This window comes from Octopus bimaculoides, chromosome 15, assembly GCF_046866305.1.
Source record: "Octopus bimaculoides isolate indiv1 chromosome 15, ASM4686630v1, whole genome shotgun sequence".
Taxonomy (NCBI): domain Eukaryota; kingdom Metazoa; phylum Mollusca; class Cephalopoda; order Octopoda; family Octopodidae; genus Octopus; species Octopus bimaculoides.
The window spans coordinates 40988118-41013117 of record NC_142942.1 but is presented as its reverse complement, the minus strand read 5'-3'; the positions used below and the strand labels follow the sequence as shown (position 1 = coordinate 41013117).

General features: G+C 37.8%; 2 protein-coding genes across 4 annotated transcripts in view; one reads left to right on the top strand and one right to left on the bottom strand.

Moving 5' to 3' along the window:
- LOC106880972 (follistatin) overlaps positions 1-2666 on the top strand; it is a 43509-nt gene extending 40843 nt beyond the window's left edge. For both annotated transcript variants that reach the window (XM_089363764.1, XM_089363765.1), the window contains exon 6: positions 1-2666. This exon is cut by the window's left edge and continues 3371 nt beyond it. The gene's annotated coding sequence lies outside the window, so the exon portion shown is untranslated.
- Positions 2667-4034: 1368 nt separating this feature from the next.
- Positions 4035-25000, bottom strand: part of LOC106880971 (putative amine oxidase [copper-containing]) — an 82510-nt gene continuing 61544 nt past the window's right edge. For both annotated transcript variants that reach the window (XM_052973288.2, XM_089363763.1), the window contains 2 exons: positions 16888-18951; positions 4035-4817 (listed from right to left, as the gene is read on the bottom strand). In XM_052973288.2, coding sequence (XP_052829248.1) covers positions 4530-4817; positions 16888-18951 — 2352 coding nt within the window. In that variant the 3' untranslated portion in view covers positions 4035-4529. The remainder of the gene's footprint in view (positions 4818-16887; positions 18952-25000) is intronic.

Sequence of the window (25000 nt, the reverse complement as noted above, 5' to 3'; positions counted from 1 at the left end):
TATATATGCATGTGTGTGCGTATGCGTGAATCTATGTATGTATCTGTATATGTATATATTCATATATATATATACAGAGTGTATTTTCTTTTTAGTGATGTGTTTTTAAGTTCTTGGAGTCGTTTATCTCGGGTTTCGGGATTTGATACACATCTCGTAAATTATTTTTCCCAAGTTAAAAGGTATAGTGATTTCAGTATGCTTTGGCTGACAGGAAGAGAATAGTAGATATTGTTTCGATTCCGTTGGTTAAAATAGATGTCGGTTTCAGTGTGAGTTTCTCTTTTTATGATTAAACTATCCAGAAGGGGTAGCTGTTTGTGACTGTATTCCATTCTAAATTTGATGTTGTAGTTAATGTTGTTAATTAAATTTTTAAATTCCAAGAGTCGATCACGAACGAAACAATCTTCCAGGTAGCGTTTCCACTTGGCGAATAAGTATTTTGGAAGTTGTCACCAAATTTCAATCTGACATGTCCGTATATTTGGACTTCCAAATATGCCACGACAGGGTTAGTAAAAGCGGAGGTTACACTCGTCCCCATCGAAGTCCCAGACTTTTGTCTGTAGGTGTTTTTATTGAAGTGAAAATAGTTATATATATATACATATATATATGAATATATACATATACAGATACATACATAGATTCACGCATACGCACACACATGCATATATATATATATATATATATATATATATATATATATATATATCATAAACAAACTTTTTGGCATTATTTATTCACCATTACACATGTTTCATTTGCTAATAGGATTTATAGAGTTCTACATGTTAGATGGGCAAGTAAGATATTTCCTATTAGAAACATATCAGACAGAACATTTTATCTGTCATTTAATTCGCAGTTTGGAGAATTTCTATTAACAAGTTTCGTACATATCTGTCTAACATGTAAAACTCTGTAATTCCTATTAGCAAATGAAACATGTGTAAAGTCCCCCCCCCCCCCCCCCCACCAAATTCATACACACACACACGCGCGCGCACACACACACACACACACGCGCACACACACACACACACACACACACACACACACATATCCGATGCCACAGATGTTTGTGTTATAAACATTAGATTTTAAGCAAAACTCCATTGTTCATTTAAAATATCGCAAAACGAAATGCATTTCTGTAGTTTAATGCCATCAATTCAAATTTCGCTAACGTCCCTGAATTTGCTCGCCAACCACGAGGATTTCATAAAATAAAGCATCAATCAAATAGTTAGTTGATTTATATACCTGTAATGCATCTCAATGATAGAAAATTAATATCGTTTTTTTCCCTCACCTGTAACTCAAACTCGATATTGCTTGCTTATATCTGCATTATTTTATTATTTATTATTTTTGATTCGATAAACAAAACGTTTGGAGGCACATACAAATCTTACCATTTACTTCTCACGAAGAACTTTCTCTATCAATAACTTTTTCTACGGTTTAGCTTCAGTCTCGACTCCCTAATAGAATATGTTGATGTATTATAACAAGAATGATCATATATTCAATTATTAATTATTAATATATTTAACACAATAGGTAAGCTAGATTTTAAATTGCGTTTTTGATTATATGTGTAATGTGTTGGAAATGTTATAAACTACATTGTCTTTAATTTGTAAACCAGGAATTTCACCAGTGCTGCAAATTGGACTCCATAAAATATTACTTATTTGCTTTGCAGCAATCTACATCTTTGTTCTAAGATGTTGAAAGTGTTTAATTTTATTTTCATTTCCATAAAGAATTGTTCCGTCAATGAAATATCGCTTACAATAACACTCTTCCATGTATAATGTATCGTTTGCAACAACGCGCTTAGTGCATATCTAAATATTCTTTATCCAGCAGAATTTCATTGGAAAATAATGTTGTTATATTTAGAACTAGACAAACAATTCATTCAAACATTGGAATGAATCATTTTACAGTGAAGAAGAAGAGCAGGTCTAACGTTTCGGTGTAACTGTCTTCGTCAGAGAGAAAGAGATTTTATTGAGAATGGTTCTGGATACATAGACTATTAGTAATGAGAGAGGTGGGACAACAATGAAGAATAAAGGAAGATGAGGTGAGGAAAGGTAACGAGGGTAAAATATGAGAAATTTAACAGAATTAGTGGCAGATTTGAAGAATAAAGAGGTGAGGATGCAAAAAGAAAAATGAAAAGGAAAGCATGCACACACACATCACTAGTTTCCTCTGATACTACAGTATCTCTTTAGAACCCTGTCTCATACTACATAAATCCACTTGGCCTTATATGTTTCCATTTATCATTAAATCACTGGAAATATCATTATCTTCATGCTCCAAATCTGCAAGTCAGACTATTTTATAAACAATATATCATTGCTATCATATGCATTAAATATCACTTCAACTCTTCTCTTCATATGTTAACGCCACCTTCAAATAAATTCATAATCGTTGCTACAAATGTAAATGAACATTATCTTTATATTCATATTTGTATTCAACCATTTTTGAAAAAAAAAAAACAGTATCACTATTACCATTTTTGAAGATAAAACCTTTTGGTCCAAACCAAAGAATTTTATCGATTATCATTAATAATATATTCATATTCAATACTGAAAGTACCTTCATATAAAATATACTTTTTTTGCTCGGTTGGTACAGTGTTGTTTCTTTCTTTAAAAAACCGTTCGCTGTATCTAACTATTTTTCAATTAAAGACTATATATATATATATATATTTCTATTTATATCCACCACATGCAACACATACACATGCACACACGTACATATACACTCACACACGCGCTCATATATATGTGTGTGTGTGTGTGTGTGTGTGTGTGTGTGTATACGTATATATTAAAAAAAAAAGGTAAAATTAGTTTCTAGAGTCATGCTGACCCATAAGGGTCGGTTTCCCGGTTTCACGGCGTATATATTCCCCACCTGGACGGGACGCCAGACCGTCACAGGATTACTCATTTTTGCCAGCTGAGTGGACTGGGGCAACGTGAAATGAAGTGTTTTGCTCAAGAACATAATGCCTCGCCCGGTCCAAGAATCATAACCACAATCTTACGATCATGAGTCCAACACCTTAACCACTAAACCACGCGCCTCCACAAATGTATATATTGACCCAGCGACGGAGGCAGTATTAATACTGAATGGCAATCTTTATATCCTACTTAACGTGGATGTGTTATTAGAACGCTGTAATACTACGGTATTCGTTTTGAGAAGGTCTCTCATATAGACGTGTGGTGCTAAGAGCACAAACATGTCGTAGAAGACGATGTATGTATGCATATATGGATGTATGTATGTATGTATGTATGTATACATGTATGTATGTATGTATACATGTATGTATGTATGTATGTATGTATATATGTATCAAGAAATCGAACCTATAACCAAAGAAAGTCGGCAACATTTGGCTTCGAAACAACTAAATCCGAAATAACACAACAAATATCACAGTCTCTACATACATGCATACAAACATACATACACACATACATACGTACATACATACGTACATACATACGTACATGCATACATATATGCATGCATGCATGCATGCAACAATACATACATACGTACATACGAGAATTCATGCAAGAGAAATGACCAACACACCATTTCTTGACATAATGGTAATTAAAAACAACACCACAAACAACTGATGTCTATTACAAAAGCACAGATGCATACCGGTACCTAAATTTCAAATCATGCTACCCGACACACACAAAACACAACATCTCGTACTGTCTAGCCAGGAAAATCTGTACTATAGTAAATTATCCAAATACCAGAAACACACGACATATAGAACTCAAATGATTTCTGTTCAAGCAAAATTGCCCTATTCTACTAATAGTGGTAGTAGTAGTAGTAGTAGTAGTAGCAACAGCAGCATCAGCAACAACAACAACAACAACAACAACAGCAACAACAACGACAACAACAACTGGTGATTATATCTGAGGCTATTGGGATTTGAAGTACACAATACGTTGTCTGTAAATGAAACATTTATTTAGGTGTTTGTTCTGCTTCCATCAAAATACAATTTTTTTTTTGTAGCAACAACAATATGTGAGTTTGTGTGAGAAAGAAATGAAAATAAATTAAAAAATAAATATAATTCCGCTCCTCTCACCATTTCCTCAACCTCCAAACAATTTCTCTTTTGCGGAATTTCGAAACAGTTAATGACACGGGGAATATTAAAAAAAATAATAATAATTGTGCTGACGAGAAAGCCTCGAGATACAGTCAGTCGTTCGATATATTAAAAAATAGCGACCAAATACCTTTTGCATCACACTCACTGTATGTGTGTATCGCTAGATATATGACAACAGAAATGTGAAGTAGGAAGTTCATGGTATTAGACTGATGTTGATCATAGAGCTGTTCGAGGCTTAGCTTAGAAGGAATTCGACTATCACACACACATACATACACGCTTACACACACACATACACAAAGAAAATATGAAGTGTTTCTTACGCACCAAACATCAAATTAGGGTTTCTAGTTACAGTGTCATCGAATTTAGATGATTTAGGAACACATTGTTGTTTGTTTGATACTCCATAACGTTCGATTTTTAATTTCCCGTTATTGAGCCTTTCCATACGAATCGCGTTTCTGGAACCTACTGAGGGATCTTCATTGAAATAATTAAATGGTAGCAGAAAGAAGCTGTGATGTTCTCCGACTGTCGGTATCACCGGTAAATCCTCCATATGTGGAATTCGGTAAGATCCAAGGGTAACCCAAACAACCAAATCCTACAAAAGATTTAAAAAAAACAAGAGATATAGACATAGACGAATCTACTAAAAGACCGAATCTAGAATGAAGGAAACGGTTTATATAATGTATGCAAGAAACTAACGATGGATATACATATACACACACACACACACACACACACACACACACATATATATATATATATATATATATATATATATATATATATATATATATATATATATATATATATATATATATGGATATGTATAACCTATATTATAGATACGTAAAAAGGACTAATTTATCTATTTCTCAGTAGAGTATATTAAAAAAAAAAGCAAAAAAAAATAAAATAAAAACAAACAAACAAAAAACATTGAGGAGATTTTCTGTTTAGCTGCACCTGTGGAAATTTTAAAGTTTAGTGAAAAGTTTAAAATTTGATGTATTGATGTAATTTTCCACGCTGAATCTCAGGAGATAATTTACATTTTCCAGAAAAATTTTTTTAAAGTTAAAGGGTTTTAAAGTTTGATAATTTGGAAGATGTCATTTTGTGCGTGACAGCGTGTTGTCAACTGCAAGCAAATGAAATATTAACGGGATTCTGCTTTACGCATGCCATATAACATCGCATAACTTTTATTTTTTGGAATTTTCATAAAATTTTTGCGAATATGTATTCTATACACGGGAAGTTATACAATTATGCAATAACGAAACAACAACATTTTTCATGCATGAATTAAGGCCTATTTAACTGTTATTTTTATCTCATCTCATGATCACCTAATACCGCGTGTGTTTTAAGCATTTAATAAGTGACAAAAAGAACGCGTGGTAAGCAGTTTGGTAACAGCTTGGCTTGTTGCTACGGAAACAGGCACCTATATGTCTGTGGTTTTTGATTGGCTAAGATTACCCCCAAATTTTCAAACTTTAAAGTCTATTAACTTTTTATTTATTGATTTACGGTGAAAATGAATTTTATGACAATGATTACTTAACAAAACTACACCAATACACCACATATGAAATCAATTGGAACCAAAATTGAAGAAATTGAAAAGTGGCAATCAACAGAAAAGATCCTAAAATGATGAATGTCCTTAATCAACCTCATCAACCTCTGAACCTTATTGGATTCTCACCAGAGGCGTCCACTTCACTTTGAGCGGGCCTAGAAAATAAGCATCTAATTTGTATATATACTAACCACTCCAGTAGCTGCAGGAAAATAGAGCTACTAATTTATATACCGCAAGTGTTAATATATTTAATATTAGGGGCCTATCAACGGAGATCTCATGTATGTATGTATGTATGTATGTATTTAGTATTTATTCTATCGGTTATTTTTACCGAACCGCTAAATTACGGGAACGTAAACACAACATCACCGGTTGTCAAGCGGTCATGGAGAGATAAACCACAGACACAAAGATACACACAAATAGATATATACATAAATATATACGACGGAATTCTTTCAGTTTCCGTCTACCAAATCCACTCACAAGGCTTTAGTCGACCCGGGGCTATAGAAGAAGACGCTTGCCAAAGATGTCACGCGGTGGGAGTGAACCTGCAACCATGCGGTTGGGAAACAAGCTTCTTACCACACAGCTGCACCTGCGCCTAGCCACCTATATAATGTAACTACACACATGCTAGACTTCTTTGGACTTTTACATTTTCCTTTCCAACGAAGAGTTATGCTCGAAACGTCAAATACTCTCTGTTTTTATTGAGCGTCAAACTAATACATTCCATGTGCATGTCCTCTTGTTTGTTATTTTGAATGTTTGCTTATTTGATTTGACTACACCGCCCACACTTTTTTCTGCCAGATAAGGGTAGTTTATCCTGTTCAGGTTATATTATTAGCATTATCCTGCGTTTGAGAATTTGAAATCACTTCTTTAACTTTCTAAGACATCTCAACGCTTCTAAAAGCAAACTTCGAATAGTTTTTTAAGCGGTGTCGAGTTTTACAATTCTGTAAATAATAATAATGGTATTTTTGTTTATAAGCTTAAAGCGTATAGCGATCACCGTGCAAATGACTAAGAAAAATAGTCTAATAATAATAAGCCCTTGACAGAAAAAATAGGCATTCTCGTGCGCGTGGGGGAAAGCCTACTTTTTAATGTCGAGGGCTTATATACCGCATTATTAGACTATTTTCCTTACTCCTTTGCACGGTGATATATATATATATATATATATATATATATATATATAAGCAATGTTAATTCTCTAAATGAAGTATTAACAGTAACTGCACGATAAAGTGTAGTATATTGCCACTTAAGTGTGGCTGACCCCTAGGGGTGGATGTTACTGTTGCTTTTAGCCCCAGGAGGACATCTCCTCCAGCTGGCAAACAGGACACAGTCGTGTGTCGATAAGCCAGCTGGAGGAGATGTCCTCCTGGGGCTAAAAGCAACAGTAACATCCACCCCTAGGGGTCAGCCACACTTAAGTGGCAATATACTACACTATATATATATATATATATATATATATATATATATATTTATATATATATATATCTTTTAGCTTTTACTTGTTTCAATCATTAAACTGCAATCATGCTGGGGCATCGCCTTGAAGGGTTTTGGAAGTACCTCTTCTATCATCCCTTTTGTTGAACCGCTAGGTTACGGGGACGTAAACACACCAACACCGGTTGTCAGGCGGTGGTGGGGACAAACACAGATACGAAGACCCCCCCCCCCACACACACATATTTACATACGACAGACTTCTGTCAGTTTCCATCTACCAAATCTACTCATAAGGCTTTGATCGGCAAGAAGGTATTGTAAAAAAATACTTTCTTAAGGTGTCACGCAGTAGGACTAAACCCGGAACCATGTGGTTGGGAAGCAAGCTTCTTACCACGCAGCCACGCCTGGTATATGTGTACAGAGAGAAAGAAAGAAAGAGAGAGAGAGGGAGAGAGAGGGAGAGAGAGAGAGAGAGAGAGAGAGAGAGAGTGAGTGAGTGAGAGAGAGCTGAAAGAATGAATATGCGTCATCAAGGATATAATTAGGAACCCACTTGATGCATGTGGTGATATGCATATTTAATCGATCTTCTATTTAATCAATTAAATTACCATAGAAAGGGATGAATTAGGTGTCATTCTCTTATCAAATACGAGCGAGTTCACGACAGTAAACTATGACAGACAAATACCTCAATGACCAGTACTCATGTCAAAGGGATAAGGCGATAAGTTTATCAGAAATCCTTAGAAATGTTATTTAGTTGTATTTTTCAGGTCAAGATAAGATTGTAATTTATTCCGTGTTTGTCCTTAGTTGCCCTCATATAACGTATATTTCTTGAGGACTAACATATATGTTATATACTTGATAGTCTATAAACTGACAGATATTGTATCGATTCTTTATCTTTTTTATAGTTTTATTTTACTTTATTTTTATATAATTTTATTTCCGTTACTTAATGTCCTCTATCAACCAAAAGAATATGTTCCTTAATGGATAGTATATTTCTTAATAGATAATAATTTTCCTTTATAGCCCTAATTATTTCGGTCTGTCTTTTTCGATTTACTGGGTGTACTTAATGACATAAGGGATTGAGTTACAATTACACACACACAGACAGACAGACAGACACACACACACACACACACACACACACACACACACACACACACACACACACTTTAATGGACACAATGCATGTTTCTATGTGCTACTAATAGCCTCTTGCACTGAGAACATACCAGACACTTTTATAACACGTCTAACATCTCGGTACAGTCATCTGGCACAGCCCACATGGCATAACGAACTAAAAATTGATTGAGAGGACAGACAAGAAAAAGCGAAAAGGAAATATATAGAAAAACTGGAAGGTTAAAATACCGGAAAACGAAAAAGTTTAACCAGGAAGAAGTAAAAGGGTAAAAACAGTTATCTCCCTTAGACCATAAAGCATAGGGCCGGAGAAAATAGTGACTTGGAGTTTATGGTACAAGTTAATCAAGTGTAAGAGGAACTTCCAAATTCTCCAGTTCTTCCAGCCTTATAATTGTAGTATAGTGTATAATTGTAATGTAGCGTAAACTACACACATGTATACTACGCACTACACTACATACATATACACTACACACATGTACACTACATACATATACACTACACACATGTACATGCTCATGCTCATTGGAGGTGACGCTGAATTTATGAGGTCTTCCCATGATAATGAGATCAATACGTTTGCGTTTTGACTCTTATAGCTTCAGATCAATGTCTACCAGGAGAACAAGGACAGGCGAAGAAGGGAAGGATTAGTGGAAGATTTACGGCTGAATTACATTAAATATGATAAGAGATAAAGAGACCAGTGACTATGAGTGGTCTTGATTTTTAACTTCATAGTTAAGAGCAGTGAATGTTGTAATAGTTATAGAATAGGTTTAGAGGTGAAACATGATCTGTAGCTTAAGTTGGGGGGATGGTGGAGCTTATGGCTATAGGGTGGGTTTTGTGTATATGAGACAGGTGTTAGGGACGTAGGTGTTGCGTTGCAAGTGGATATACAGTATCCGATAGATGTAGAGACAATGATAGTTCGACAGTGACTGGATTTGGAGGTTGAGAAGGGATTAAAGATATTTTGAGTGTCTTTGTGTCGATCAGGACCTTGTGGAGTGGATGATATTAATTGCTGAAGAGCATTAAAAAAAAAGGTAAATGGTTCTGTTCTACGTTAGACACGTCAGAGCGAAATTGAGAACTGAAAACAGTTGAGAAATATTGAAGTCATCAAAGACAATGAGTTAAAAATTTGGGGAAGTGATGTAGCGATCCACGATGGAAGATGACCGGCAGATTTTGAAGAACAGTCGAATCAGCGCATGAATTTAGGAGGAATGAGGGAAATATAGTCTGAATTACAAGTCTCGTCTCTGCTACGCACGTGACAGTGAATAGTCGAAGGGAGCGAGCGTCTTAAAAAAGCACAAAAGTAACTTTCAGAATGGAGTTGGAACTTAGAATTTGAAATAGATGAACTAAAGATAAGAAGGTGAAAAGTTGGCGTCAGCGAGGAGCAGGATGTGTTACTTGAGTGTTAGCAAGAAGCGATGAGCATCAGTCAGGTTGGCCAGAAGTCCACGGACGTGCACACACGCGCGCGCTTTTATTCATTTATTCTTTTATACGTTTCAGCCCAGTGGAGGCACAATGGCCCAGTGGTTAGGGCAGCGGACTCGCGGTCATAGGATCGCGGTTTCGATTCCCAGACCGGGCGTTGTGAGTGTTTATTGAGCGAAAACACCTAAAGCTCTACGAGGCTCCGGCAGGGGATGGTGGTGAACCCTGCTGTACTCTTTCACCGCTACTTTCTCTCACTCTTTCTTCCTGTTTCTGTTGTACCTGTATTTCAAAGGAGCCAGCCTTGTCACACTGTGTCACGCTGGATATCCCCGAGAACTACGTTAAGAGTACACGTGTCTGTGGATTGCTCAGCTACTTACACGTTAATTTCACGAGCAGGCTGTTCCGTTGATCGGATCAACTGGAACCATCGACGTCGTAAGCGACGGAGTGCTAACAACAACAACAACAGCGTTTCAGCCCTAAGGCTGTGGGCATGCTGAGGCACCGCAAGTGTAATCAATTTTTTAATGGCTAATCTTAAGTGATTAGCTTTTGGTGAAGAAGGGTTGTCGACAGTGCTGCCCTCTTTTGCGTCTCCAGTTTTGATATTGGTTCATGTGGGGCCTTGGACAACAGGAGATCAAGTTGTTTCTTGAAAACATCTAACCCCACTCCATGAAGATCCCCCAGATGTTTTGGAAAGGCGTTAAATAGCTGTGGGCCTTTGAATCACAAGCTGTTGACATGGCCTCACTCTAGATGGGACAACTGGGACCTTTGGAACAGTGCAACATACATACATACATACATACATACATACATACATATATACATACATATACGAATGACTGTATAGGAGATTGAACGTAATTCATATTTTAATTGAGATTTTATGGACTATTCACACTAATGTTTGCAAAGGAAGGGGAAGAAGTGTCTACGATTTGTCAAAAACCAATAATTTGGTCTCTTTAAGTAGGACAACTGAGTGTGGCTGAGGGTGTGCCTCCGGAAATCCACTGCTTGCAGAGACACTAGTTCTAGCTAATAGGGCAGTCATCCGAAGTGTTACACACGTGACTGGCCAGTCACTGTGCGATCTCTAGTAAAAAGTTTTCCAGACACAAATTCTGACAAACAGAGGTGCCACGCCAAGGAAAGCATATAGGCAAAAATGTAGTCGTACCTTGAAAAAAAATTGCAGAACATGAAATGTACTCTTAAAAACAAAACAAACAGAAAATTATCATAATAAATGGAAGAAAGGAATAATTTTCAAGAATAGCGTATGAGTTTCTTTGATTTTCTCACTATTCTATAATATTGAACACATTAAAAATCAATTTTGGAAATTATTATAAAGCTACGTAAAGATTAGGTAAGAAAGCCAGAGTAGCCTTGTACTTTGGCATAATTAAAATGTGATTAATGTTGAATATTGATTTCAAATTTTTGACACAATGCCAGCAATTTCGGGGGAGCGGGTAAGTCGATTATATCGATTCCAGTGTTCATTTAGTACTTATTTCATCGACTCCAGAAAGTTGAAAGGCAAAACTGACTTCAGCAGCATTTGAACTCAGAACGTAAGGACGAATGAAATGTCGCTAAGCATTTTGCCCAGCGTGCTAAGGAGTCTGCTAGCTCGCTGCCTTATCGACGTTGAATATTGGCATATTTTTGTCATAAAGATAACCAGGAGTGGCTATGTGGTAAGTAGCTTGCTTACCAACCACATGGTTCCGGGTTCATTCCCACTGCGTGGCACCTTGGGCAAGTGTCTTCTACTATAGCCTCGGACCGACCAAAGCCTTGTGAGTGGATTTGGTAGACGGAAACTGAAAGAAGCCCGTCGTATATATGTATATATGTATATATATATATATGTGTGTCTGTGTTTGTCCCCCCAGCATCGCTTGACAACCGTAACTTAACCGTTCGGCAAAAGAGACCGAAAGAATAAGTACTAGGCTTCCAAAGAATAAGTCCTGGGGTCGATTTGCTCGACTAAAAGGCGGTGCTCCAACATGGCCGCAGTCAATTGACTGAAACAAGTAAAAGAGTAAAAGAGTATTTCTGTCTCGTCTGCTATGATACAATGTTATCATTGTTGCTATTCCTGTCTTAACACAGGAAATGTTGTGTAATCTAACATTGCTGCAACGTAGCACCCGTTTGTTTTTTTTTTCACATCTGTTTCAAGTGACCATTAAAATGGCATCCTAAAAACGTTTGATTCCATAAATTATTTGCAAGATTTCAAATTTCTTGGAATTCAAAAAAAAAAAAAAATGTAGATTAAAAAAATGATGCACAAAATAAAAAGTAAAGACATTGTACAATATTAGTTCTAGATTTACAAAACTTCCGGGAAGTGACAGGATCCTGGGACAAAACAACGGCAATAACAATTGTAACATCAACAAGAGCAAGACAAACAGTGCGGCAGCAGCAGCAGCAACAACAACAACAAGTTATTACAAAAACAACGACAGTCTGGTTTCTACCGCCCTAACCGCTTCATCAGAACTAAAGATAAGGAAAATGAAAATAATCTTTGCAGGATATTGCATGCAGATGGTATTGATAGGTTTCAGACGACAGTTATCAGATATATAAAACGGAAGTTAAACACAAACGTTTTGTTGAGGAATATAAGAGGGGAGAGAGAGAGAGAGAGAGAGAGAGAGAGAGAGAGAGAGAGAGAGAGAAAGTGTGTGTGTGTATGTATTAGCCAAGGAAGGAAGAATTGAGAGTGGAGAGAATGAGAGAGATAGAGTGAGAATGAGAGAGAGAGAGAGAGAGAGAGAGAGTGTGTGTGTGAGAAAGATCTGTCGTAAGAATTTATGGGAGAGACAGAGTGTATGTGCGTGTGTGTATGTGTGTGTGAGAGTGTGTGTGTGCGTGTGTGTGTTTGAGAAAGAGAAAGAGAGAGAGATATACAGACAGATACGAAAGCAGAGTGCAAGAGTGAGAGAAAGAGAAAAAAGGAGAGAGAGAGAGAGAGAGAGAGAGAGAGAGAGGAATGGAAAAAGAGAAAGGGTGCGTGCGTGCGTGCGTGTGCAAGCCAGAGGAGGAAAAGGGGATGGAGCGAGAGAGTGAGAGAGAGACAGAGAGACAGAAGGAGAGACAAACAACCAGACAGACAGACAGAAAGAAAGTGAAAGATCTGCTGTAACTTAAGAGAGAAGAGAGAAGTACAGAAGAAAGAGAAAGAGAGGAGGTGGAGAGACAATGAGAGGGAGAGTTCTGCTGTAAAGAATAAATCAAGAAAGGAGTCCAAGGAAATGAACAAACGGAGATGCAGGGAAAGGTTGTCAAACGGGTAGATAAAAAGGGTAAAGAACCCCCTTCGGTAATGAATGACCATGGTATTGCACTTAGAAAGTTACCCTCCGAGGCACAAGTCCTGGCAAGGTTGTTTTATGGAAGACTAGCAGTTTCCCATTCATATCAGTCTCCCCTCTGCATGCCACCGATGTTATCCAAGAGAAAGGCAAAGGTTGGCGCAGCTTGGCACTGGTGACTTCGCATCTCATTTCTACAGCCGAGTGAACTTGCTAACGAACACAACCCACAGCTCGGTCCAGGAATCGAACTCGCTACCTCGTGATTGTGAGCCCGACGCTCTAACCACGGGTAGATAGATAGACAAGCAAACGGAGAGTTAGTCAGAAAGTTAGATAGACGACTGGACGAAGAAATAGACAGACAAGAACGTAGACAGCCAAGTAGACAACCACTCTAACAGACAGAAAGACTGACATACAAGCAACCAGTGAGACAGATGGATATTAAAGTAGGCCCTAACAATTACTAATGGAGTTAGCTAAGAAATTTTAATTAATTAAAATTAATAGACTATAGAATGCGGCAGTCAGTGAGTTTGATCTCAAGCAGAGGAATGGCAATTTCGTACACGTTTCGGTCTTATTAGGCGTTCTCAGCAAATCATATCTTATTCGTTACTTCAGATTTGACAATGTTTAGGGAATATATAGATTATTAATGATTTAAAACCGAGTGGTCGAATAACTTAAAAGAATGGCTGAAAGAAAATCACTTGCTGCATGAAAACTTAATAGTAAAGTAGACAATAGGATATTTATTGAAGTTAGCCTTAATTAAAGAAAATAACCTTGTTTGCGACGAGAATAATCTTTATCTAAATTACTAATTCTAATGGGGGAGGAGGGGGAGAAGTACCCGAAATTTTAATTGATTAAAAATTAATTAGATGTAGGCGCAGGCATGGTTTGCTTCTCGATCACATGGTTCCAGTTTCAATCGCACTGCGGGACACCTTGGAGAAGTGTCTTTTCTACTATAGCCTCGAGCAGGCGAAAGCTTTGAGAGTGGATTTGGTAGACGAAAACTGAAAGAAGACCGTCGTATATATATATATATATATATATATATATATATATATATATATACGTATATATATACGTATGTATGTACGTAGTATATGTATATATCTATGCGTGTCTCTGTGTTTGTTTCCCCACACCACTTGACGACCGGTGTTGGTATGTTTACGACCGCGTGATTTACCAAGGACTACTTGTTGTTGATCTTAGTTTGGTATTATTCCACAGATCTTTAGATCAGCAGAACCATAAAAGAAGGTGCGATGAATGGAAGGACTATGGGAGAAGGAAGGGAAAGAAAGTTTATAGATTTTTGTGTGATGCGAAGCCGAAAGATTCTGACCATCTGATGGATGCAGTACCAAGCACTGGTTCTCATGGCTTCAGACATTAGCTGATTGGATGTGTTATCATGTACATGTTTGTGTTGATGTAAAAGAAGGGCTTCAACAAATATTCTGCTCAATACCACAGATTTGCTTGTCAGTTGTTTGACCTTAACCAGTTGAGTCTGTCCCTGGGTGATTGACAATATGTGCATCTCTGATCATGAGCAGAAGTAGTGGGGGAGCATCATAGCCATGTGTTGAGAGGAATTCTTTGGAGTTTGAATAACTCACGTCTGGAAACATGGGCGTTTCGTTCAACGTCCTTAAACAAATCTTATTAAGGGACCTTTCTGAAGAAAATTCTAGCTGGGCCCCATCTGCAAGTTTTTCTTGATATGAAATCACCATGTCGTGCATATATGGCTGTGATGCACGTGTCTGGTGTACCTTTATCAGCGGACTAATCCGGATGGGTATATTGGTCTTCGTATATTTGTACCCCAGTCTCACTTTGTAGGCATGTACTGCTCTCTCACTCAATAATAATAATAATGGTTTCAAATTTTGCCACAAGGACAGTAATTTTGGGGGAGGGGATGCGTCGATTACATCGACCCCAGTGTTCAACTGGTACTTATTTTGTCGACGCTGAGAGGATGAAAGGGCAAGTCAACTTCAGCGCAATTCGAACTCAAAACGTAGCGACAGGCGAAATACCACTAAGCGTTTCGTCCAGCGCGCTAACGATTCTTCAGCTCGTCGCCTTGATAGTAATAATAATTATTATTATTTCAAATTGTTGTCACTAGGGCAGCTTGGGAGAGGGGAGTAAGTCGATTACATCGACCCCAGTGCATAACTGGTACTTATTTAATCGACCTCGGAAGGCTGGAAGGCAAAGTCGACTTCGGCGGAATTTGAACTCGGAGCGTAGCGGCAGGCGAAATACCGCAAAGCATTTTGTCCAATGCGCTGACGATTCTGCTAGCTCGCGGCCTTGAAAATAATAATAATAATAATAATAATAATAATAATAATAATAATAATAAGGGACCTTTTGAGCGGGATGGACTACTCGACCTGGAGAAAATTCTAACTGGGCCTCACCTGCGAGATCATGCGCTGTTTATCTTGATATGAGATCATCATGTCGCGTACATATGGTTGTGATGCATGTGCCTGGTGTACCCTTATCAGACGGGTAGTCATGATGGGTATAATGGGCTTCGTATATTTTACCCCAGTGTCACTTTGATGGCATGCACTGCTCTCTCACTCAATAATAATAATAATCATACATAAAAGATGGGCTACAACAAATATTCCGCTCAATACCACAGATTTGCTTGTCAGTTGTTTCACCATAACCATTTGAGCATGTCACTTTGAGGCTGAGGATATCTGCATCTCTGATCATGAGCAGAAGTAGTGGCACAGCATCATAGCCATGTGTTGAGAGGAATTATTTGGAGTTTGGATAATTTACCTCTGGTAACATACTTAAACAAACCTTATTCAGGGACCTTTTCAGCAGGATGGGCTACTCAACCTGAAGAAACTGGGCCCCACCTGGAAGCTCATGCGATGTTTATTTTCATATGAAAACACCATGTCGTGCACATATGGTTGTGATGCATGTGCCTGGTGTACCCTTATCACACGGGTACTCATGGTTGGTATACTTTATTTTTTTATGTGCCCTTTTAAAGCCAAGCCAGGCTCATGGGCCCGGTTTCCTGAGTGGACTGGAGCAACGTGAAATGAAGTGTTTTGCTCAAGAACACAACGCGCCGCCCGGTCCAGGAATCGAAACCACAATCTTACGATCATGATGCTGACACCCTAACCACTAAGCCACGCTCCTCCACAATGGGTATACTGGGCTTTGTATATTTTAACCCAGTGTCACTTTGATGGCATGCACTGGCTCCATACCCAAGGCACACAGAGCTGCGCTCGGTAGTGAAGTGAAAGCACGTTATAAGAATAAAACTACTGAATAATAGTAATAATAATAATGATAATAATAATCCTTTCTACTGGAATCACAAGGCCTCAAATTTGTGGGAGGGAAATACCTCCAAGCATTTTACCAGCTCGCCACCTTGAAATTTTAATTAATCAAAATTTATTTAATAAAGAATGCTGTATGTAATCAGTGTAATGTTCAGTAAAACAGCAACAAATGTGGATATATTTGGGTTTGATTAGACCTCGGCTTATCTTGTAAGTTACCTACTATCGAAAGAAGATTCTTACCTGATCAACAATGCTCTCGTCATCATCCATATATTTCTGAAAGTCAACAAGTGGGTTCAGGCCATCATACGTTACATATTCAGAACTGCTTCGAGTCTCATTGTCTTTATGGACAGTTACTGCTAATTGGTATCGACTCCAGGATCGACTTCGTTCCGTGCTGCGATCAAGGGGTAATAATTCTTTGCTCATTGAATTAATTTGGATTCTATATGATCTAGGAATACCTTGTTCGGTTCTAAATTTGTCGTTGCTAAAGACTAAATATTTCGGTTTAGAAAAGTCAAATTTGTACGCAGCCTCCTTTTCTGTAGAAACAAGTTTTCTCCTAAATTTATTTTGATAATAATATTTTTCACCTCCCCATTTTCGGTTCTCAGTTTTATCACCTTCAATATTTAACATTTCAAATCGATTTTTGATCCCTTTGATGTCTATATCAATTCGGTAATTGAATAAATACTGGTGAATATTTCCGTGTAAGTGTTTATGGAGGTGACTACCGTAACGTTTTTCATCGTTTTTAGGGTAGGTCCCCATTATATAACCTGTGGGAATGCTGCGAACTTCCACTGCTCCGTTCTGGTGGAAAACAAAGTCAAAAATATAATCGCGGTTGATCACAGTTGTGATTGTTCGAAAGACCAAAACATCATCCATCATTCCTGTATAGAATCTTCCTGATTGTTTTGTTGAAGAATGGTGACGTCGCAGAGGAATCCCAGTGTTTTGTTCGAAAACACAGATTGAAAATTGGTTCTTTTCAACTATGTCTTTACTTCGTTGAGAAAAATAGTAAGTTGGGATCATCAAAGAATGTTCTGGGCAATCGGCACCTGGTATCAGACCGTTATTTGCTTTGCCGTACATAGCAAAGCTATCATAATAATTAGCAAGCATTGTTCCTGGATTTTGTCCTGAATAATGGACAGCTACTTCTTGGAGACTAAGTTCATAGATAATTCGTTCTTCCTGATAGCGTATATTAAATAATTGAGGCCCGGTAACTGGGGATAGTCTATAGATAAATTTCCATTTCATATATTCAATTTCTGATCCAACAACCCGGTACCTTTTACCGTCTGGCTCTGTTTGGTAAACACGGCGTTGACCTGTAGTTGGAAAGGTTTCGCCTCGTAAATTTGCTGTAGAAAATAAGTTTCCATTCTTAACCGGAAATTTCCTCCGCACTTTTTTAACAGATGGATCGTTTTGATAACGGTCAACAAATTCAGTGATAGTTTTGAACAGTTGTCCTTCGTACCAAATTGCCCTTATCGAGAAATCCATCGGATCGTTCCCTGTTAAATCCAATAAAATATTCATGTCCAAAGGATACAGAGAAGAATATTCCATCTGATAGGAAAGCATGATCCACTTCAGTCTTTCTTCGGTTCTAGTAATGGCGGAAGAAACAGGTGTTGCCAAATAGAATGTCAAGCATCGGTCTCCACAGTTTAACAAGGAAGAACCGTAACTTTCTCTCATTATTCTACCCAAATCTCGTTCTAATTTTTGAATAAATCGGTCGTTTTCAATGAACCACTCTGTCTCGCTAGCAGGTCTAAAAGAAAATGGGATTGTTGTTTGTAAGGTATGCTGTGTCGGCTCAGGTAGTGGGCCGACATTATACTCCTCAACAACAGGCTTTCTTTTGTCTCCACGAAAGATAACAACTTTAGCGTTTCTTTGCGGCTGTTCAGCCCTACCTTCTAAATAAGCAACAACTTCAGATTTCTTGGGTAACATTAATTCAATATTATTCACGTAACTAACATTAATACTGTTAACTTTTTCTGGATGTACGATATTTAAATCAGACTGGTTTTTAATGTAATCGAATACTGAACGTATTTCTTTGGGTGATAAATCCGCAAATATTACAGGTTTCTCTGGATTAGCGATTATATAACTGGCAAGACCTTCGTTACACACTTCAGCACGTAATCGCTTTAACTCGATCACTGACAGAATTGAAAAAGTCACAAAGCCTACAATTAGACCAAGTGTGAAAATAAAGAACACAGAACCGCATAGTTTCCAATTGCATTCTTTTTCCGTCATCTGAAAAACAACAAAAAAAAATTACGTTATTCAAGAATATAGTGTGGAATTGAGTTGGTAGTATATCACAAATTTATAGAATATAGGGGATAACCGATTTAAAGTCAACTTGGACAAGATTTGAACTCCGAAATAAAAGAAACTAAATACTATTTAGCATTTAATCACTTTCTGTCATTTGGCTGCGTCTTTCACATTAAATATTGTATTTTATTCTCTTTGTAATTTATGCAATCGTGGAGGCGTAATGGCCCAGTGGTTAGGGCAGCGGACTCGCGGTCATAGGATCGCGGTTTCGATTCCCAGACCGGGCGTTGTGAGTGTTTAATGAGCGAAATCACCTAAAAGCACCACGAGGCTCCGGCAGGGGATGGTGGTGCACCCTGCTGTACTCTTTCAATACAACTTTCTCTCACTCTTACTTCCTGTTTCTGTTGTACCTGTATTTCAAAGGGTCAGCCTTGTCACACTGTGTCATGCTGAATATCCCCGAGAACTACATTAAGGGTACACGTGTCTGTGGAGTGCTCAGCCACTTGCACGTTAATTTCACGAGCAGGCTGTTCCGTTGATCGGATCAGCTGGAACCCTCCACGTCGTAAGCGACGGAGTGCCAACACAGAATTTATGCAATCACTAAGCCGTGCACCTCCTGTCTGTCTGTCTGTCTGTCTGTCAGTCTGCCTGTCTGTCTATACACTTCTTCCATTGATGTTGAAGTGCTTGGATTCCGTTGGTGAGGAAGCTTTCACCCTGTTGGCCAAAAAAGTCAACAGCAAATATGACTTCATTCTCACAGCGACACTTATTCCCAGCCAAGTGTCTTTTCATATCGGGGAATAGATGATAGTCAGATGCAGCCGAATCAGGAGAATAGGGTCGATGTTCAACCAGTTCGAATCCACAGTTATGGACAGCAGTCATTGAAACCAATGGTTTGTGTGCTGAAGCATTGTCCTAACGAAACAAGATCCCTTTCGTCCGTTTTTCTTAGCGTTTGGTCTTGATAGCCTTTCGTAAATGCCTCTGTAAGTTGGCATAGTACTCTCCATTGATGGCGTGGCCCTTTTGGAGATAGGCAATGAACACAATGCCTTTTGCACCCCCACAAATCACCGTCCCTGCAGATGAAACGACCTTGGAGTTCTTTGGAGCAGGTGAGGAGAGGGCGTTTCCACTTCAAGGATTACCTCTTTGTTTCTAGCTCAAAGAGTTGAAGACAACATTCATCTTGGCTTAGAAAACCGTCCAAGAAAACAGTTGGATCTGCCTCAAACAATGTCAGATTTTCCCGTGACCTGATCAGCCCAGAAGACGTGGCAACCACCGAGCAGAAACCTTCGCTATGCCAAGTTTATAGTGATACAGGACGTCAATTGTACGTAAATAGTCTTTCTGAAATTTTATTACAATTAATTTTATGAATGTTCATACTGTTTTACATACGGTGCCTTTTTTAAGTGACTTACTCAGAAGAGAAGAGCGCCTGTGAACTTATTTTTAGACGAACGGTGTCCGAAAAGTTCATAGCAGTAACATACATAGCCTGTAGTTTTATCGTAAGATAATTTACATATTGTGCCTAATAGGTCGGCGATAAATTTGCAAGCTTCTTTTTTTAATCGTAAAATGGTTGCTAAATTACTTAAAGATTTTATCGTCAGAATAATTACACCAGTTAACATTTTGAAAACTTTTATTCGTTGAGTAAATGCGTCATTAAACATTATTTATTTATTTAAAGTTTTATTGACAGATTAAGTACGTCGTATTTCTTATCAAAGAAGAATAAATTCAAATACGAAAAATTATTGATGTGAAATGTATTCAAAATATATAGATGAAAAACAAATCGAAGTCTAAATGTGTATTATAATTTACTTGAAACCTTGTAATGTGTGCAAATGATTTAAATGTTTGAAAAAGCCTTTCAGCAATTCAAGTGAGAAATTAGGCAAATTTTGTAAAGAGATCTTGGTAAACAAAAACAAAGAGAAAATATATTGTAGTACGTTACATAGATTGTTTAATGAAAATATTTCGGGAAAGATTCCATTCTTCAAATAAAGGATAATCAAAGATTTTCAAAATACGCGTCGTTACCTGAAAGCATTCCAAGTTTATTTTTAAAACAAAATTCAAGAAAAGTGTTATTAGAGGATTATTTTAAGCTAGAGAAAGAAAAACCATTCTAAAAAAGACAAATGAGGAGAAAGAAACTCTTAACTAATCCTGTATTTCGCAAATGCTGGTATGCATTCATAATGTCTTAAATTTTTGTTCTATTAACTTTCTTTTTATATATTTGTTCATTTTGCAATTCTTCATTGCGCCTTTTCAAGATTTTAAAATATTTCCAGTTAGTAGGATGGATTTTTTTGTCGTTTAATTAATTAGTTTAGTTATTTTATTAATCAAGAGGGATACATTCACTCTGTAGATATAAAAGCAAAACGATGAATTTACCGACAAGTATTTGGCTTTTCAGGCGTTTAACTTGTGATAAAATTACAGGCGATGTAATTAAACACAATTAATTAAAAGAAATCTTTTAAGAGCCGACACTTGACTCGATTGTTTGCAACGGAATTTGACTATGTTAAAGGTATCCACAGTTTAGAAGATAGTATTAAACAGAGTTAACCACCCAAAAAAAAAGGAACAAGATTCCTTCCACACAGTTTCTATCAACCCGATTGATATGCACACTGCTGTAGTAGATCCGAGGCTACGGTGGAATATACATGTCAAAGGTGTCGCGCAGTGAGATTGAACGGGAAATTCCGTAGTAATGAAACTAACTTCTTAACTACAAAATCCCCTCTGCAACAAGTGTGGTGGCTTAGGGAAGGTTTGATCGAGTAAACGGATAACTCAAAGTGTCTCATCCTTCAAAATCTTGTCTTTTTTAAGGTACACTCAAAGGAGGACTACTTTACGCGATGAATCTTTCTTTGAAAAAGATTATGGTATAATCTGAGAGGGATTCCACTGTTAATTCTAGCCGTGCAAGCGACCATGTATAGGGTGTACCGTTGGTTTGTTTACTTTCGGTAGTATATGAGAAGTTGATAGCGCTCACTGTGCCTACAGCTGCAGCCTGCTCCAGCACAATCAAAACCTCACTTCATGATGTTGAATAAATACGGCCGGCAGTTTACAGCTGAACAACATCAAGTGCAGTGGTGAGACAGTTTTTTCAGCCCTGTTTTAGAGTGAAATGTTTGATTGTTATTTTAGTGTCACGTGTAAATATAAATTCCTTCTCCCCTCTATCTTATCTGTTGTACATAAACCCCACATTTTCTTCGCTATTTATAATACTGTCTGCCGTTATTTAGACATATGACATTTACAGAAACTTAGTCAGCACACTGTGACTTAGTAACCATTGTAGCCCAGTGGTAAAAAGCAATTGAAGGCAACAGAAATTGTCATGCGGTCTATATCAAAACTATTAAATTGGTCATAACAGTTCCTGTTTTACAATATTAAGAGAATGAGGAGGGCCGAATGAATAAGGCATCATAGCAATCATTTTCAAGATGTCGTTCGAGGCAACTAGGAAACACCAGAAATAGCAACTATATTCCATTCAAAGCACACTTTACTAATATAAAAAGGGAATGGCACAGTGGACGATGTACTCCTGAATAAATTGTCAACAAATAAGATGGGATGGTTGTGGCTGGCACACTCTGATTATGTATATGCTTTATCAAAGCCATCGTGGGTATTAAGAACAATAGTAAATCAAAAGTTTTGTAGTTCGTATTTTGATACAATTTGTCTATACATGAGAGACTTAATTCTCAAATAGCCCAGAGCACCTGACTTATGGAGTATATATATATATAAAAAAACAGCACTAACAATAAATTCAACAATGTTAGCAGTAGTAGCACTATAAACTTGAGTATTTTGTTAGCTTAAGATACTGCGTTCCAATGCAACTACTGGAAAATTCTAGAGTTTGTTGATAAATTCAGCGCACTGGGAAAGATTAGGATCAGGCTCACCAGTTTACAGATTTAATATAGTAACTAGAAGTATAGAATGAAGGCGCGTGTTTTAGTGGTTAGTATATTCGGCTCACGATTTTAAGGTCGTGAGTTCGATATCCACTTTATTTCGCGTTGCTCCAGTCTGGTCATTTGGCAAAAATGAGTAGTTTCTGTATTTCAAAAGGCGAGCTTTGCCACATTCTGTGTCTTGTTGAATATCCCTGAGAACTGCGTTAAGGGTACGCGGTGTCTGTGGAGTGCTCAGCCACATGCGCGTTAAATTTACGAGCAGGCTGTTCCGTTGATAGCATCAACTGGAACTGTCGTCGTCGTCGTAACAGACGGAGTGCCAGAAGTACACACTCACAAAGTCAAGTGAGATTGGATCTATATACAGATTCGCAAAACCTTCATGCCGATTCTTGACTAGCTGCTGCTTCCAGCTGTTATTTGGTTAATTCTGTTTCTTTTCAGCGATCACCAAAAGAGCATGTGCTGAATTACAGAACGAATAAACTTCTACATGTATATATTAAACGAGAACTTCACACTCGAACGCGTACTGCACACTATGCTTCACAGATCGGTACGAATTAAATCCAATAACAAACCAAAGACGATGGGACTGTTACAACCTTCATTCATCTTCACAGCTGTTTAGTTCAAATAAACTTTTTCCGTTGAATCTAGCGTTAAGATCATCTCGATGGTACTTTGGGTCATTCTCAAGACTTTATTGATTTTGACCTTCCGACTGTGGGTAGCTTTAACCAAATTAATGTTTCTGACGGCATCGCTCTCGGAATCGCAGGAGCCCTGTCTTCACTGTTGTTGTTGGCACTCCGTCGCTTACGACGTCGAGGGTTCCAGTTAATTCGATCAACGGAACAGCCTGCTCGTGAAATAAACGTGCAAGTGGCTGAGCACTCCACAGTGCACGTGTACCATTAACGTAGTTCTCGGGGATATTCAGCGTGACACAGTGTGACAAGGCTGACCCTTTGAATTACAGGCACAACAGAAACAGGAAGTAAGAGTGAGAGAGAGTTGTGGTGAAAGAGTACAGCAGGGTTCACCACCATACCCTGCCGGAGCCTCGTGGAGCTTTAGGTGTTTTAGCTCAATAAACACGCACAACACCCGGTCGGGGAATCGAAACCGCGATCCTATGACCGCGAGTCCGTTGCCCTAACCACTGGGCCATTGCGCCTCCCCTGTCGTCACTATAAGGCAGAAAACATTGCAACGCCACTTATCGACTTAGTAATAGTTATTTCTTACATAGAGAAACGACCAGAACACAACTTTAAAACGTTGTTGCAGTTAATTCAAATATCAATGAAGCATTGCGTTATGTTACTTTTTCAATATATTTTCACGAATGACTTTGTAAAAAAGTTAATATTACAACGAAAGTTAATATTACGACTCACGTTCTGAGTTCAATTTCCCCCAACTTTGCCTTTCATCTTTTCGGGGTCGATTAAATAAATACCAGTTACGCACTGGAGTCGATGTAATCGACTCAATCCCTTTGTTTGTCCTTGTTTGTCCCATATATCTTTAGCTCCCTGTGGGCAATAAAGAAATAGATATACGGGGGTCGATGTAATCGATTTATTTCGCGAAAATTGCTGGTCTTGTACCAAAATTTGAAATCAATATTACCGTGGAATGTTTTGTTCTCTCTTTTGCTCTGATACTTTCAATCTATTTGTCTTCCGATAAATTTTTCTCTCTTTTTAGAGTCATGTCTTTCTTTCAACTTAGTATTCGGGTAATACATCAGCAAATATTTTCGACCTGTGTTCCTAACCCTCCCTCACCATACACACACGTACATTGTGTATGTACGCGCGAGTGTATAGACATTGGCACACACATAAGTTACTCGCGAACATTCACCTATTGGTGTAGTTTATATTGCACCTGAATAGATAACTACAAAAATATCGTTGAAATTATTTCAGAAACATTGAGATGTGTTGTTATCAAATAGTTGTCTATCTCTGCTTAGCTCAGCGCAGCTCAGCTTCTAGAGCGAG